This window comes from Anomaloglossus baeobatrachus, chromosome 8 (genome assembly GCF_048569485.1).
Source record: "Anomaloglossus baeobatrachus isolate aAnoBae1 chromosome 8, aAnoBae1.hap1, whole genome shotgun sequence".
NCBI classification, from domain to species: Eukaryota; Metazoa; Chordata; class Amphibia; order Anura; family Aromobatidae; genus Anomaloglossus; species Anomaloglossus baeobatrachus.
In genome coordinates, this window is record NC_134360.1 from 147,804,425 (window position 1) to 147,822,675 (window position 18,251).

The 18,251-nt window shown below is 45.1% G+C and overlaps 1 protein-coding gene across 4 annotated transcripts in view; it reads right to left on the minus strand.

Annotated features, from left to right (window-relative positions):
• The window catches only part of KCNT2 (potassium sodium-activated channel subfamily T member 2), a 1,626,062-nt gene that overhangs the window by 175,420 nt on the left and 1,432,391 nt on the right, over positions 1-18,251 (minus strand). For all 4 annotated transcript variants that reach the window (XM_075322033.1, XM_075322031.1, XM_075322032.1 and 1 more), the window contains exon 25: positions 11,730-11,858. In XM_075322033.1, the coding sequence (XP_075178148.1) occupies positions 11,730-11,858 (129 nt within the window). The remainder of the gene's footprint in view (positions 1-11,729; positions 11,859-18,251) is intronic.

Genomic DNA, 18,251 nt, shown 5'->3' on the forward strand with positions numbered 1-18,251 from the left:
CCCAGAGGCATCATTTCCGCCTAGCACGTTTAAATGGTATATTAACCTTTAGGCAACATAATGAAGCTTATACATGGAAATCATCTGCATAAAATGTTGAGTGTCTTCATATATATTGTATATGACTTATTCTTCTTAACACTTCACTGACATCCTTGCCAGTTATTATTTTTACCCGTTAACAAGATAGATGATCAGGAAAGCTTTATATATATGCAGTTGACATTGACAACTCCAGATTGCTCCTTATTTTCATTTGGTTTTATCTGCAAATTGTACCTAAGATGGAATCTGTCAAGAGGTTTTTCTATGTGGTCTGAAAGCAGCATGATGTAGAGACAGAGACCCGAATCCAGCGATGTAACACTTACTGGTCTGGACACTATCATTTTTATAAAATCACTAGTTCTCTCCTGCAGACATGGCATTCATTAAAGTGAACCTGTCAGGTGCAGTATGCCCCCGAACCATGAGCAGTTCTGGGTAGAGATGAGGGAGCCTCTGAAGGCTCGAGTTCGGTTCGTCGAACGGAGGCTCCGTTCGAGTTTGGTTCGACAAACCGTTTGACGAACCTCTCGAGCCCCATTGAAAACAATGGCAGGCAAACACAAACACATAAAAACACATTATAAATGTACACATACAGTTAAGAAACATTGCCATTACACTTACAAGTCCCCGCGACACTTCCTGCACTCTGTCTCCCGCCGCTTTTCCTTCCGATAATCGCTGCGTCCTTCCGGTAACCAGCACTGATGATAGGACCTTCCGTGACGTCAATAAAAGCATGTGACTAGTCACGTGTCTATTATCTCATTGGCTACAGACTGGTCACATGGCTAGACGTCATTGCTAGGTCCTGTCATTGCATCTCTCCGGTACGTGGTGATAGTTCCAGCATCTCCATGTACCGGCGAAATGTTCTGGCACATGGTCGGCTTCCCCATTCTGCTTCCCCGTTCCGTTATTCACCGGCTGCAACAGCCGGTCAATAACAGATATCACCGTTGCTATAGAAACCTGCCTGTCAGCGGTGACGTCACCGCTTACAGCCTGCAGACTCTGCTCACTCACTGAGTGAATAGACAGCTATTAAAACAAAGCTAGTATTAACTCATTATTACCCAGCAAGCCACCCGTCACCAGGGCAGCTGGAAGAGTTGGATACTGCACCAGATGATGGCACTACTATGAAAGCGCCATTTTCTGGGGTGGCTGCAGAGTTCAATTCACAGCAGAGGGGCCCAGAAAGCTCAGGCTAACCTGTGCTGCGGATTCCAATCCCCAGGTGCCTAGTTGTACTTGGCTGGACACAAAAATGGGGTGAAGCCCACAACGTTTTTTTTTTTAAAAGTCATGAAATAATTAAAAAAAGGGCTTCCCTATATTTTTAGTTCCCAGCCGGGTACAATTAGGCAGCTGGGGGTTGTAATGCTGGGTCAAGGGTCCCGCGCCGTCCAATCCGGATCCAATATCATCTGATCGGTTTGCTGGAAGGCAAAGCGATCAGATGATGTGTCAGGTTCAAGGGCCTGAATCACATGACACAGCAGCTGATTGTATAAATGGCTTTTATACAATCAGCTGATGCATGAGTGCAAAAAAAAAAAGAGAGAGAGAGAGAGAGAGAGAGAGAGTGGGGGAGTGGTAGGGGGAGAGAGAGTCCGGCTACTCCCCTCTGTGCATAATTAAAATAATGATATTTTATAATGAATTATGAATAATAATTAATTAATTTAAAATTGAAAATAAAAAAAATGTTCACCGACGCAGCCGGAATTTGAACTCATGCTTCTTAGCCGAGCACTCTATCCACTCAGCCACTGGCTCCAGTGAGGAACGTAGGCAGATTTTGTTATCTTGAGGTCTGTAAAGCAGACTGAAGTCTGAGGTGACAGCGCAATTCTCTTCATGTGCTACGTGGAGAGGACACAGAGAACTCGTCTTCTGTAGGAAAGGTGACAGTGTCGTGTGGATTACTTCGGACCTGGAGGGGTATTTGCGGATTTTAATAAAATGGTGAAAGAGGATTTTTTTTGTCTTTTATTCCAAATAAAGGATTTTTCGCTGTGTGTGTTTCTTTACTTTCACTTTCAGGTTGATCATGTAAGGTTTCTCGGGGAGATGCTTGTGATGATTAACCTTTTATTACCCCAATTGCCACTGCACCAGGGCAATTCGGGATGAGCTGGGTGTAGTCCCAGGACTGTCGCATCTAATGGATGCGGCAATTCCGGGTGACTGCTGGGTGATATGGGTGGTGGGCTCCCCATAACGTGGTGCTCTCCATCCTGAAAATACCAGCCTCCAGCCGTGTGTCGTTAACCTGGCTGGTATCAAATATTGGGGGAGCCGCATTTTTATTTTTTTTTATTATTTATTTATTTATTTTACTGCACGATATAGACCCGCCCGCCGGTGGCTGTGATTAGTTGCAGTGAGACAGCTGTCATTCATTGTGGGGGCGAGTCTGACTGCAACCAATCATGGTCACCAGTGGGCGGGGAAAGCATGGAATAACTAATTGAATAATGAAGCGGCAGCCATTTTCCAAAGAGGAAAAGACGCCGCAGATTTGTGACATCCGTGCAGCAAGGCGCCCGTGATCGGTGAGTAGGAAAGAGAGAGGGATTGTGCTGGGGACGCAGGATGCATGCAGAGAGCAGCGTGTGCACATAGCCTTACTGTGAAAAGCCACGTTTTTGGTGCTCGAACGTAACTCGAACTGCTGAACTTTTAGCAAAAAGCTCGAGTTCCTCGAACGTCTTGAATCGAGTTGAGCGCGGTTCGTGGTTCTCCAGTTCGTGGTTCGAGTGATTTTGGGGGCTGTTCTAGATCGAACTAAAACTCGAGCTTTTTGCAAAAGCTCGATAGTTCTAGTTACATTCGAGAACGGTTCTAGCAGCAAAAAGCCAAGCTAATTACTAGCTGGCTTTCCGCTGCATTAGTTTAAGTCACTCTGTGACTCACACTATTATGAAATGTCAGCGTATAGTGTGCGGGAAAACCGCATTCAGATCACTGCTGCTGGGATAATGGCGATCGCCATTTATTTTTTTTCCTTGTCTTCCTTCCCTAAGCGCGCGCGTGTAGTGGGGCGGGCCAGCATGTCAGCCAATCCCAGACACACACACAGCTAAGTGGACTTTTAGCCAGAGAAGCAATGGCATGTGTTATAGGATGTCCATGTCAAATGTCTCTGCATTATAAAAACAGGTATCTGAACGTCAGGGCGCCATTATCTGCCTTCTGCGTCTGGGTGTCAGTCACCGCTGGCGTAGCTCCTCTCTCCGATACTGCTGTGTACGCTCTACACACAGCGCTATACAGAATAGGGATAGAAGTTTCTTTTAGTCCTTGTAAGGGCTAATAACAGCAGGCTCAGAGCCATAGGTTACGGTCAGGTCCGTGGAAACAGATTTTAACAGCTACAGATAAAAGCGTCTGTGTAGCTAAGGTCAGGGACTTCCTCGCTGCATTTCCCCATTAGGAGGGATATAAAGTGAGGCTTCCTTTCCTCTACACAGACCCACAACCCTGCCACTGTACCCTCCTGCCCTTTGCACACTCCAACTCATTGTTATTAAGCCATTATACTAGCAAACACTGAGTAAACTGAGTGGCATCCTAAAAGTGGCTGTTGGACTTCCATTAGTGTCCCACAAGTGCAAATCTATTTGCAGCACCTCTACATTGCACACTCAAGTTCATTGTTACTAAGCCATTATACTAGCAAACACTGAGGAAACTTAGTGGCATCCTAAAAGTGGCTGTTGGACTTCATTATTGTCCCACTGGTGCAAAGCTATTTGCGGCACCACTGCATTGCACACTCAAACTCATTTTTACTAAGCCATTATACTAGCAAACACTGAGTAAACTTAGTGGCATCCTAAAAGTGGCTGTTGGACTTCCATTAGTGTCCCACTACTGCAAATCTATTTGCAGCACCTCTGCATTGCCCACTCAAGCTCATTGTTACTAAGCCATTATACTATCAAACACTGAGTAAACTTAGTGGCATCCTAAAAGTGGCTGTTGGACTTCCATTAGTGTCCCACTAGTGCAAATCTATTTGCAGCACCTCTGCATTGCACACTCAAGCTCATTGTTACTAAGCCATTATACTAGCAAACACTGAGTAAACTTAGTGGCATTCTAAAAGTGGCTGTTGGACTTCATTATTGTCCCACTGGTGCAAAGATATTTGCTGCACCTCTGCATTGCACACTGAAACTCATTGTTACTAAGCCATTCTAATAGCAAACTATACTGACAGTATAAGGGCCATAGTTGCATTGTCAGGGATAGTTTTTGTTGTTTATTCTGCTGTTAATAAATCTAGACCACCGCTGCAATCTACACCACCTCTCAATTTTTACTACCACATTTTAAGTGCACAATCTTGTCGCAATGAAAATGAGTGGCAAAATGACAGATGCTGGTGGAAAGGGGAAGAGGTGTGTTGGAAAAGGAAAAAAAGGGTTTGTCCATGGGGAAGGTGGCAAAACTCCATTAACATTTGCTGAACATAGACCATCTTCCAGCAAACGTAACATGTCTACTACTTACCGTGGACAATCCAATGTGCTCCCTTTTTTACGGACACGAACAACTGGAACAAAGGGAGATGATGGCCAAAAAAAGAAAATGCTTGAATGGATCTCAAGTGGTCCAACAAGTGCCCTCTCCTCCACCTCAACTACTGCATCCAAAAAACACCAGTCCTCTGAGTTGTCATCCCAATCACACTTGCTTTCTCCCAGCTCTGAAGTATTTATCCGCCCTGCACAGTATGGTGGAACTGAGATGGCTGAGTATGCAGAGCTGTTCAGTCACACTATAGCCTGGGAATCAGAAGTCGACTCCAAGCTACAGTGAGTACAGACCAGGAAATGGTCTGCAGTGATGCCCAGAACCTTTGTGACTCTGATTCAGGCCGTGATGACCAAGTTTCTGAGCATAATGTTGACCCTTATTCACAAATTGTAACACCTGTTGTTATAGACAATGAGGAACATACTGATGACGATGAGACACAGATACCAGATTGGGATGACAACTTAAATATTGGTTCACGTCAGGAAGAGGCTCGGTCTGAGGGTGAGGGGAGTGCAAACACAACGCTTGATGAGGAAGTTCTAGATCCCACCTACTGTCAACCCACAGTCAGGCACTCAAGGAGGTCAACAGAGGCGGTGGAGGAGGATGCTACTGATAACGAAGTTACCTTGCGCCTTTCTGGACTGAGGAGTAGTACTGGTAGCATGTCTACAACTGCATCCTCAGCCACCACTCTGCCTCTGAGCACTAGTCGGGGGGGCTCAACAGGTCGCATGCCCTCTAAGCCTTGCCTAGCCTGGACTTTTTTTGACATAGCAAAAGATCGCCCAAATCATGTTATATGTAAAATTTGTCATGATTCTGTTAGTAGAGGGCAAAACCTCAGCAGTTTGACAACTTCTTCCATGAATCGACACATGAATAAATATCATATGTCCCAGTGGGAAGCTCACCATGCTGCAATGCGGCCTAGCGGAGCGGACCATCCACCGCCTGCCCCTTCCAGTGCATCTGCGTGTTTTTCATCTTCTAGGACTGTGGGGACAGCTGTCACACCTGGTTTTCCACGCACAACTTCCACTACTGTAACCGCAACAGGCAGTTTGCTTGGTAAGTCGTCAGTTGGTTTGGAAGGGGAAACAAGTGCGTGTGTACAGCTCTCTCAGACATCGATAGCACCATTGTTGGATGAAGGCAACATCATGTCTACGCCTGCACTTTCCTCACAAACCTGCATTTTTCCAGGGACACCTTACTCAACACCATCTACACACAGCAGCCAGATCTCTGTCCCTCAGATGTGGACAAATAAAAGGCCATTTCCTGCGACCCATGACAAAGCTAAGAGGTTGAATTTATCCCTCTGTAAGCTCTTGGCTACCGAAATGCTGCCTTTCTGCCTGGTGGACACACAGGATTTTAGAGACATTATGTCTGACACTGTGCCCCAGTACCAGATGCCCAGTCGCAACTACTTCTCTAAGAAAGATGTGCCTGCGCTAGACCAGCATGTCGCACACAACATCCCTTCTTCCTTGAGAAACTCTGTGTGTGAACGGGTGCATTTTACCACCGATACTTGGACCAGTAAGCATGGACAAGGACGTTACATGTCGCTGACTGGGCACTGGGTAACTATAGTGATAGATGGTGAAGGGTCTGCTGCACAAGTCCTGCTGTCCCCCGACTTGTGTCAATCCTCTGTCTGTCCAAGTTCCGCCACTGCTTCTGCATCCTCCACCTCATCTGGGTCCTCCACCTCCGCCCCAAGCCTGCCTAGTAAGGCCACCAGCGTTCTAACTGCGCAGAAGGAATCACGCACCCCTCATTACTATGCTGGCAGCAGAGTGCAACGGCATCAGGCGGTCTTTATCTTGAAATGTCTTGGAAATAAGAGTCACACAGCGGCTGAGTTGTGGGCAGCTCTGGAGACTGAGTTTAATAAATGGTTGTCTCCACTCAACCTGCAGCCTGGTAAGGCTGTGTGCTACAATGCTGCAAACCTGGGTGCGGCCCTTCGTCTGGGCAAGGTGACACACGTGCCTTGTATGGCTCACGTGTTGAACCTTGTTGTCCAGCAATTTTTAACACACTATCCCGGCCTAGATGGCCTTCTGAACAGGGCACGAAAACTGTCTGCTCACTGCCGCCTTTCAGCCACCGCTGCTGAGCGACTTGCATCGCTCCAGAAGTCTTTCGGCCTGCCGGTTCATCGCTTGAAATGAGATGTGCCGACACGCTGGAATTCGACTCTCCACATATTACAGCGACTGTGGCAGCACCATCGAGTCCTGGTGCAATACGTCATGACGTATAGCCTGGGCCAACGAGATGCAGAGGTGGGGCAGATCACCCTGATGGAGTGGTCTCAGATCAAGGACCCATGCACCCTTCTGCACAGTTTCGACATGGCGACGAATATATTTAGTGCAGACAATGCCATTATCAGCATGACAATTCCAGTCATTTACATGCTGGAGCACACGCTAAACACTATTCAGAGTCAGGGGGTGGGACAACAGGAAGGGGAGGAACTACAGGAGGATTCATATGCGCAAGACACAACAACATCACCAAGGTCCAGACGTTCATCATCACCAACGCGGCAGGCATGGGACCATGGGAGACAGGGATCAACAAGGGTGCATGGTAGCAAGCGAAATGTTGAGGAAGGTGCAAGAGAACATGAAGAAATGGAGGACGAACTGTCCAGGGACATGGAAGACTCAGCGGTTGAGGGAGACCTTGGTCAAATTTCAGTTGAAAGAGGTTGGGGGGAGATGTCAGAGGATGAAAGAACGGTTAGCACCTCTATGCCACAATCACAGCGTGGGCTTGGTCCGCATGGCTGCGCAAGACACATGAGCGCCTTCTTGCTGCACTACCTCCAACATGACCCTTGTATTGTCAAAATTAGAAGTGATGATGACTACTGGCTTGCCATGCTATTAGATCCTCGGTACAAGTCCAAATTTTGTGACATAATTCCAGCCATAGAAAGGGACGCACGTATGCAGGAGTATCAGCAAAAGCTGTTACTCGATCTTAGCTCGGCTTTTCCACCAAACAACCGTGGTGCAGGGAGTGAATCTCACAGTTGTAACTTGACAAACATGGGGCGGTCTCGTCATCTTCAACAGTCTACCCGTACCAGCAGCACCGTATCTGGTGCTGGTAACAGCATTTTTAATGAATCTTTTCATATTTTTTTTAGACCATCCTTTGCAAGGCCACCAGAGACAACAAGTCTGACACATAGTCAACGGCTGGAGAGGATGATACAGGAGTATCTCCAAATGAACATCGATGCCATGACTTTGCAAGTGGAGCCTTGCTCATTTTGGGCTTTACATCTTGAAAAATAGCCAGAGCTCTCCACTTACGCCTTGGAGATTTTGTCGTGTCCAGCTGCCAGCGTTGTCTCTGAACGTGTATTCAGTGCTGCTGGGTGTGCTGACAGATAAGCGCACGCGTCTGTCCAGTGACAATGTGGACAGACTAACGTTCATCAAAATGAACAAGTCATGGATACACAAGGAATTTACTACTCCTGTGTCATCCTGGGGAGAGTAAATGCTTGTGGATTTTAAATGTGCTTGATGCAAATCTACCTGTGAAGTGTACAACTGGGGAACAAGTGCTGCCACTGAAGGGGTGGGTGTGTGTGTGTGTGGCCCAATTTTTGGAAAAAAGGGAGACTCTGCTTGGAGTAACCCTTGCTTGCTGTGTTTTTTAAAAGGAGCTAAGATGAACAAGTCATGGTTCAGCAAAGACTTTGCTACCTACCCCGGTATCATCCTGGGGACGGTTAAGTATGGCGTATCTTTGAATGTGCTTGATGCAAATCTACCTGTGAATTGTACAACTGGGGCACAAGTGCTGCCACTGAAGGGGTGGGTGTGTGTGTGGCCTAATTTTTGGAAAAAAGGGAGACTCCGCTTGGAGTAACCCTTGCTTATATTGTTTTTAAAAATGATCCAAGATGAACAGAGCTGAAATCAGGAAAGACTTAGCTACCTACCCCGGTGTCATCCTGGGGACGGTTAAGTATGGCGTATTTTTGAATGTGCTTGATGCAAATCTACCTGTGAAGTGTACAACTGGGGCACAAGTGCTGCCACTGAAGGGATGGGTGTGTATGTGTGGCCCAATTTTTGGAAAAAAGGGAGACTCCGCTTGGAGTAACCCTTGCTTGCTGTGTTTTTTAAAAGGAGCCAAGATGAACAAGTCATGGTTCAGCAAAGACTTTGCTACCTACCCCGGTGTCATCCTGGAGACAGTTAAGGATGGTGTATTTTTGAATGTGTTAGATGCAAATCTACCTGTTAAGTGTACAACTGGGGCTCAAGTGCTGCCACTGAAGGGGTGGGTGTGTGTGTGGCCCAATTTTTGGATAAAAAGGGAGACTCCGCTTGGAGTAACCCTTGCTTACACTGTTTCTAAAAATGATCCAAGATGAACAGATCTGGGATCAACAAAGACTTTGCTACCTACCCCGGTGTCATACTGGGGACAGTTAAGGATGGCGTATTTTTGAATGTGCTTGATGGGAGACTCCGCTTGGAGTAACCCTTGTGGTGTTTTGCATGATTTTAGAAGGGCATGCCATGCCTATATCTGTGTCTCGTCCTCTTTTTCCTCTTCAAGCTGTTTTGTTTTCGCAAGAGAATTTGTTCTTGTCACTTTCCCATGTGTTTGTGTTGTGTTGTGAGTTGTTTGTCACCTTTTGGACACCTTTTGAGGGTGTTTTCTAGGTGTTTTTATGTGTTTGTGATTGCCTCCCATTGTTTCCTATGCTTTTCGAGTGGTTCGCCGAACCAAACTCGAACGAGACCTCCGTTCGGCGAACCGAACTCGAGCCGAACCACGGCCGGTTCGCTCATCTCTAGTCTCGAACACCCCCAAAATCACTCGAACATGAAATTGGCGAACCTCGAAAATCGCTCATCTCTAGTTCTGGGTGCATATTGCTAATCTCTGCCTAACTGTCCCTCTATACACCAACATAGATAAAGGGATCTTTATAAAAAGATCTTTTACCTTATTCTAATGAGCGTGGGGACTAGTACCAAGGACATTGTATTCCCGAACTAATCCGGGGTGTGCTAACATGTTATTCATTACAGCATCACCAGCGCTTCAGCGCATACCTGTGTTCGCTGTGTCTGCTCTCCTGAATGCTGGGCACGTCCGGTCATGCACAGTCGACTTCTCTGATGCCAGGATGCATACACCCGGCTTCATACTGCACATGACCGGAAGTGCCCGGTATTTAAGCGCAGTCACAGCAAAACACAGGTGCGCTCTGCACCGTTGGGGATGTTGAATTGAATAGCATGTTAGTAGACCCCTGTGGGCATCCTAACATGCTAAGAGGACGGACTAGTAGATATAACGGCCTTGAGACTAGTCCCCGCGCTCATTAGCATAAGATAAAAGATCTTTAGAAATACTTGTTGTAAAGATATCTTTATCTATGCTAGTGTATACATGGCCAGTTAGGCAGGGATTAGCAATATACACCCAGAACTGCTTGTGGCTCTGGGTGCACATTGGACCTGACAGGTTCCCTTCTCTGCACAACCCACAGTCAAAGGTGATTGGCAACTTTCTGAGTAATTATTGAATTTGGGTCTAAAGACCAGGCTAAACATCTTTTAGTGCCACATGCAAGGCACTAAAGGGTGGAGGCTTACAATATGCAGGGGGTTGGACATTATACATGTGTTCCACATCTATCTATATCTAGCTTTTGACAGTATGCAAACCTCAATGTTAAAAATGGATTCCCATGTGTTGTCCGTGTGCCACATGTTTTTCTTGCATCCATTGACTTGTACTGGCAAGGCATGCAGCTACTCTCAGCATCGTGCGATTTGCTCCGTACACCAAATTTTGAAGAGGGAAAACTAGCAAATATGCTCTGCTCTATTGTTTAACAAAGGTGTGAGTGCAATGTGTTTTTTTTTTTCTGCCATTGCACTCGCAGATTTTATACACAGATGTGACTGAACCTTAACCTCTTCATGACACATGAGCTTTAATAATCAGCTGAGAATTGCACAGATTGCTGCAAGCTACCGGCAGCAGACCACAGGCAGTAACACTATGACCGCTAGGACGTAATATTACTGCCCGCGGTCCTCCAGAGTAGGGAGGAAGCTGAAATGGCAGAACCATCACAAATCACTCCACAGCGAGGGATAATCGTGACAGTTGCCTTACAAAGTTTCTTACTTTGCCAGTACTTGGGATTTATGCAGATTTTTTTAAAGTACTTTTAGATTTTGAATGGTACGTAACGCACTTCTCCCTCTTTAATTGTATTCATGGCATTTTGTAATCCACATTGCAGTCATGTTATCAAGTCCAAACACTCTACCTCATATCCTGAGTACAAGATCAAGTAAAGGGCATGTAGGGCAGAATTCAAGGGGGTCCTCACAATTTTAATGCACATGATCAAGCATGAGCACTATTGCTGAAATTTGAATTCCGCAGATTTGCTTGTATTAGTGCAGCAACATTGACTAGCAACACATTAATTTGATGCAAATTGAATATGCATTATTATGTTAAGTGGCCTCTTGAGCCCAAAAGCATAAGAAACTTAGGTAAAACAGAATAATAAAAAATGAATATATTAGCAAGGAAAGAGAAAATTCACCTGCATTATCCACAGGCAGCAGTCACATTCAGAGAAATACACAATTAAAGCTACAGTTAGGGATCCTTACTTGTAGCTGGGTTAGGAACTCTCGATGGTGCTCAGTGATATAAAACAGATCCGTAGAATAATCCAATTTCAGAACAGGTGATGACATGAGGATTAGGATTTTTTTTAGATTTTCTACTTATTTTTAACCCATTTATGACCCTCTCTAACCCAGCACAAAGGCAGCCATTTTTCTTTATTCACCCAAAGCAAATTACAAAATATTCAAGGAAATCTGATCTTTTTATCTTTTTTTTTTTTGTAATGTTTCAATTTTAACCAATGTGCTCATTTCTAAACATGACCCAGATGTTTAAGAAAAAAATCCTGACTTAATATATAAAGGTCCAGACTGCCAAAGGGGTAATTTACTACATAATAATAACAACTCTACAGCAGAAATCTGCAGATCATTTGCATTGTCTTCGTAAAAGGATCTTTTAATACCAACCTCGGATGTGGTAAGCTTGTGGCTCTCGGTCCTGTAGATCCCAATTGGAATGTCCCCAGATGATGAGCATAGTTTCTGGTAAAGTCTTCCATAAGTCCTGATCCATAAGTCGTCCTCTGTAATTTTCATCTGAAAAAGTAGCATATTACACATTTTCCCCAGATTAATATATATGGGAAATACAGTTATGCTATCATATGCATCCATGAAAAATTATTTGGGCGCATATTGTGTCTCTCTCTATACACATCGATACGTTTTTAAGAAATTTCAAAACATACTTGTTCTGCTATTTTTGGAGGGTTAATTCTTATAGCTGTATTTCTTCCTAACAATAAGCAGATATAACACAAAGTTTGAGTTCTCATGATGAGTTTTTGATGCTGAGGTACTTTTGCTGTTGAAAAAAATACAGAATCTTACAAAGTTAATAAGATTAATTGAAATCTTATGGCCACTGTGCTTCATTACATAGCATAAACTGACCTGTAGTCAGTATTTGTAAATTGCAAAATGAAAATTTCTCTTGGGGTTAGGCTGAGTTTTATATGCAGATTTTCCCAATAGAATTGCATTAGATGTGTATAATATGCAGGTTTAAAAAGCAGATACATTTTTAGTGTATTTCTGCTGTGGAAGCACAATGAAGCCACACAATTTGCACATGACTGTATCAATAAGGTTTTGTCAAAGCCAAATACCATTAAGTATCAAAAACAAAGCAGCTATATATAAAAACTGACATACCAACAAAAGACAAAAACTGCAGTGTTAAAAACACAATAGAAACGCAAATAAAAAGAGGCATTCAAAAATGCAATGAAGAAATGCAAGTAAAAGAATTTATCTAATAGGTGTAGAAATGTTGGAGAATATCTGTGACATTAAAAACTCAACAAACAATCATCATGAGAACATATCCTACAAGAAAAAAAAAATTCTTTCCTTACTCTAATTGCCCATCATACTGCTCAGCATTGCATACAGTTACATAATCATTAGTGATTAGATATGAGTGATCCTGATCGGCAAAGATCGTACGATTTTAATATTTTCCGATCTTTGTCCGGATCGGGATCAGACATCCGAACATTTACCGCAAAAGTTGGCGATCTTGTCAAGGATCGGTAAATGTTTGGATTGCAAAATCCTTCCTCTCACTGCCCATCACAGTCATGGCAAGTATTGGCATGGCTGTGATTGGTCAGTGTAGAAAAAAAGAAGCAAAGGGGTTAAAGCAGCACATTTAGGCTATGTGCCCACAGGAGCTCGTACTTGCGGATGTATCCGCAGGTACGAGCGCATGTTTCCCGCAGCTGCCCGCCGGCATCCGTAGCTATTTTTAGCTGCGAGATTACAGCGGAATAGCTGCGGGAAACATGCGGACATTCATGTGAATTATCTGCGGACGTCCCGGCCTCTATCTCCATAGGTAATTCCACATGAATAATTGACATGCAATTATACCTGCGGATGCGGACATCCGCAGCATGTTCGGCAGCCGCACTTTCCACAGCGTGGACACAGCACTCCCCATGTCCCATAGGATAACATGGGGAGTGACTGTACATGCTAAAACCTGTGGATTTATCTGGAAAATCCAGAAAAATCCACAGGTTTTCCACGGCAAAATCCGCACAAACAAGCTCCCGTGGACACATAGCCTTACAGAGTCTCCCCGCAGCTGTAGCACTACTTCTGGGCCAATAATTAATATTCATAAGTATTTACTGATTTCCTCACCCACAGGCATCTCTGATTGGCTGCAGTCAGATTTGCCCCACCCTCTCTGACAGCATTATATTGCTGGAGTAAAATAAATAAATATAAAAAAGCTGTGCAGTCCTCCTATATATTGATACCAGCACACATAAAGCATATGATCCCAGGCTGCAGCCCCCAGCCATGCGCTTATCTTGGCTGTGTATCAACACAAGAGGAACTGCATGTGGCTTTTTAGTTCAATTATTTAAATAAATAATTAGAAGAAACGGCATGTGGTCCACCCAGCCGATTTTGTTACCCAGCCATGATAAAACCCGACAGCTGAGGGCTGGTATTCTCAAGCTAAGGAGGACCAAGGTTATTGCCCCCAGCTTAAAAATAGCAGCCTGTAGCCGCCAAGGGTTGTTGCAACCATTAGATGTGACAATCTCGGAACTTTACCCTGCTCTTCCTATTAGTAATTAGGTCTATGAGACTCCCCATTACTAATTTGTAAGTAAAAATAAATAAACACAAACACCCCAAAGATCCTTTATTTAAAATAAAATAGAAAAACACCCTCTTTCACCACTTTTTTACATTAGGCCCGAAAAGACCCAGGTCCAACGTAATCCACACGAGGTCCCATGATGATTCCAGATTTGCAACCTCTGAAGGCACAGCGTGCGGCCATAGAACATGACTGCCTACTGTGAGCTTCAGGGAGAGACTGAGCTACATGATAAGTGGTGACGTGTCTCAGGTTAGTTGTGGTCACAGCTGGAGATTGCTACGGCCCTCCACCTGTGACTGCAGGTAATGTGACTTCAGGGGACCTTCTGATGTGAGGTCACTGAGTTCATTGAGGTCAGGTTACCTGATAGCATTATATTGGTGTAAAATAAATAAATTGTATAAATGCTGCACGGTTACCCTATAGATTGATACCAGCAAGTATGTCCTGCTTTATTCCTTCCTTATTTTCTTTATTTTGCAGGCCCCGTCACCATTTTCCACCCTCACACCATTTTATTATGCATAAGTTTTGCCTCCCATTGCATTCATCAGGTTTGGCTAGGATCGTCAATTGAATCGGTGATCTGATCGATGAACCCATGCATGTTCAGCGATCCTAATTCGATCCTCAGCAGAATCGCTCATGTCTACTCACCACATGGCTACATAAATTCCATCAAGAGTATAATTTCCTAAATGGGGTCACTTGTGTTTACAGGGGCTCTTCCAATGCAACATGGTGTCTGCTACCTCTCCCAGCTAATTTTTCACTCCAAAAGGCAAATGGTGCTTCTTCCATTTTGATCTCTGCCATCTGCCCAAACAGTAGTTTTCAACCACATTTCACAAATCTCTGTACTCACAGTACTTACTGTACTGTAAGAAATTGCACAACAAATTTTACAGTCCATAGTTTACTGCTATTCTTGTGAAAATCTAAACCTTGGAGCTACAGGAACATTTTTGTGCCAAAAATATCTTTTCTTATTTCCATGGCTCAGCGTTATAAAATTTTGTGAAGCACTTATGGGTTCTAGGTGCTCATCACACCTCTTGATAAATTCCTTGAGGGGTGTAGTGTCCAAAATAAAGTCACTTGTGGGAAGTTTCTACTGTTTAGGCATAACAGGGGCTCTGCAAATGGAACATGGCATCCGCTATATATTCCACCATAGTTTTCCATTTGAATTTCCCAATCTCATGAGTTAGATGTCACCACTCAGGTGTCCATTCTCTATAAAGAAGCATCATAGTTACTTTGTCTAGCCTCTGTTCAGTAGTGTCCTTTTCAGAAGGGCACAAAACTGGTTGGCCGCACTTTTATGCACCACTGAAAAGACAGACAATGCCAACACCGGATAATAGGCAGGGTCCAAAATGACTCCCTCTGATTAATTATAGGGAATCTTCTGTCAGGCTTTCATCAGAATGACATATTTCAGAGATATACATGTAAACCTTGGAGTAAGATCTCAGCAACAATTGGAAAACTGCTCAATAAAGGTCGTAGATAGGCCGAAACGTTGCGGTGATAGGTTTTCTGATGAATTTTCTTTCTATGAAAAACACAGAGTAATTATACTTATTTGATTGGGAGGAATTTCCCTTGGATTTTGTTAAATAAAACCTTTGGAAATTGCATATGGACTACTATCTGTGCCAGCTGATGATCTGTGCCTGGGGATCGGGGCCACCTGGTGACCTGTTTCTGAAAACCTGTGCCTGATGTCCCTTGTCTGCTGGTATATGTCTGCTCATTTTCCTTCAGGACTGTGCCCCTTGTGCTGCTCTGAGTTGCTTTTCCCCCAGTCCTGCTGTTGCCCTGTCCTCCTCAGCTGCCACAGTGCCGGTCGCTGCCCCGGGAGTGACACCTGGCATTCTGCTTCATGGCGGCTGCTTAGTTAAGCCCCTCCGTCCAAAGGGTTAACCCAGGTTCCTCCTTTGGTCCAGTGGGTCCACTTTTTTAGACCAGCCCACCACAGTACTACCATAACCCTGCCGGCGAGCGTGTGACAGAATGCTCTGGCCATGGACTCCGCTGATTGTGGACAACTTCCCAATTGACAGCTGGACTTTTCCCTGATGTCTGCCCACGGACTCTGCTGATTGTGGGTAGCTTTCCCATGGCTAGTTGGATTTGTTCCCTCGTCTGTCAGTTTGAAAATGAATTCCTTATTTTTGGAGGTTTTTTTGGGGGGGGCCTTGAAAAAAGGGGGTGTAAAAGGGGGATACTGTGGCGTTAGCTTCTCTAGTATACCGACGCACATCTGCGCTTTGCGCAGTGTACCTGCTTACTTCTTCTCTGCTGTCCACGTATAAGTGCAGTGCCCAGCTTGGACCTCCCGTGGAAGCCCACGTGATTGTCGGCTCTGCTCCCTCCTGAGCTGCAGGCTCTGCACATGTTGTATGAGGATTCCTGCTCTCCAGCCTGGAGGGTGCGCGCGCACACTTCCTATTCTTTTATGTGGAAGTGTGTGCACCTTGCTAAGATGTCCCCAGCCTATCACTTGGAGGCACCAGCTATTTAAGGTTCCTTCACCCAATAGGAGGTGCCAGAGCATCACATTGTATTGCATATCATTTCTTATGGTTGATCTGTGTGTTTGTGCTGCTGAAGGTCTAAAGCCTGCTGCTGCCATAGCCTGGTGTACTACCTGAGTCTGGTTACCTGTCTGAGCCTGCTAACCGGTCTGTAGCCCAGTTAACCATGGATCCGTCATATTCAGGTCCTGTGGTGATTCCTGTTATCCTAGTAAATTATGTACCCTTGTCCTGCTGTATCCTGTGATTAAATTGTGTTTGCATGTTCAACCTCAAGTCTTGAATTACCTGCTGTTCCGGCGTCATCTTCCTGTGATTCAAGCCTGAGGTCCTGGGCTCCAGGACCTGTTCCTTATGTCCTATGCCAGCTGATAACCCATGTCTGACAACAGGGGCTGTCTGATGTCCTGTACCACTTGATGACCCGTGCCTGATGACTAGGGCTGCCTGAAGACCTGTGTCTGATGTCCCTTGTCTGCTGATATCTGTCTGCTGGTATCTGTCTGCTCATTCCCCTTCAAGACTGTGCCCCTTGTGCTGCTCTGAGTTGCTTTTTCTCCAGTCCTGCTGTTGGCTTGTCCCACTCAGCTGCCACAGTCCCGGTCGCTGTCCTGGGAGTGGCACCTAGCATTCTGCCTCACAGCGGGCACTTAGTCAAGTCTCTCCCTCCAAAGGGTAAGCCCAGATTCCCCCTGTGGTTCAGTGGGTCAACTCTACCCCCCTGCTTGCTGCCTCATCCCCGGCAGTGAGCATGACAGTACCCCAAGCCACCCTCGCGGTTCAAGCCCAGCTTCCGAAAAGCACTCACCCTATGCTAACTGTGCATTGGTGGAGATATTTTGCTGAGGCCAAGCCCCTCACTTGGGCCTGCATGTGAGACCCCCTGTGGTGATAGCTAGAGATGAGAAAACTTGAGGTTTGAGGTTCGGCTTTAGAAACAGACTTCCAAAAAAACAAAGTTCGGGTTCGAAGTTTGAGTGAGTTATGAGTGCAAACCACTCAAGCGAGCAGTGCTGTGCTTGGGTATGATTGATGCTCAGCCCTGTGCACACTGCGTGCAGTGTTTGAACGGCTCACATTTGGAGTAAAATCAGCATGATCTGATGTAATGTGCACTCACAAATGAAAAAAAATAAAAACATGAAAAACCCCTTCCCACTCTCCCCTGGAAGTGTTTTGCATATGGCTGGCTGCATTTGGGCGGAGACACAAACTGCCCAATAACTGACTCCCATTGAGTTGTGGTTCAAGTCAGCATCACAAACCAAACCTTATCTACAGTTCAACTGTGCTCTGCGAACTGAACCTCCAAAGGTTCGCTCATCTCGAGTGATAGCACCACTTGGTCTACTATCACCATCCATATATTTGGACTAGTAACTGGGAGAAAAAGGGCTTAATTGAGGCTCCTAAGATTTTGTGCCTGGATTTTTGTGTACATAGGTTCCAGCCAAAAGGTCTCTGTCTCATGGCTCTAGTATCTGGATAAGCATGGTATGTATACGTGTGAACTGTGTCTACCATGATGACCCTCCTGATCCATTAACATTTTCTGTGTATCTTAGGCCCCCTTTACGCGTCCGTTAAAAACACGCACGTGTTTCACGGACGTGTCAAAGGTGTGTTTTCCCCTCCGTTTGCCGTGTTTATGGCACTATGTGTGTTCTCCGTGTGTTATACGTAATAACACACGAAGAACGTAAAAACCCGCCTTACCTGCTTCTTCCGTAGCTGTCTGTGGTGCTGACTGACAGTGCCCGG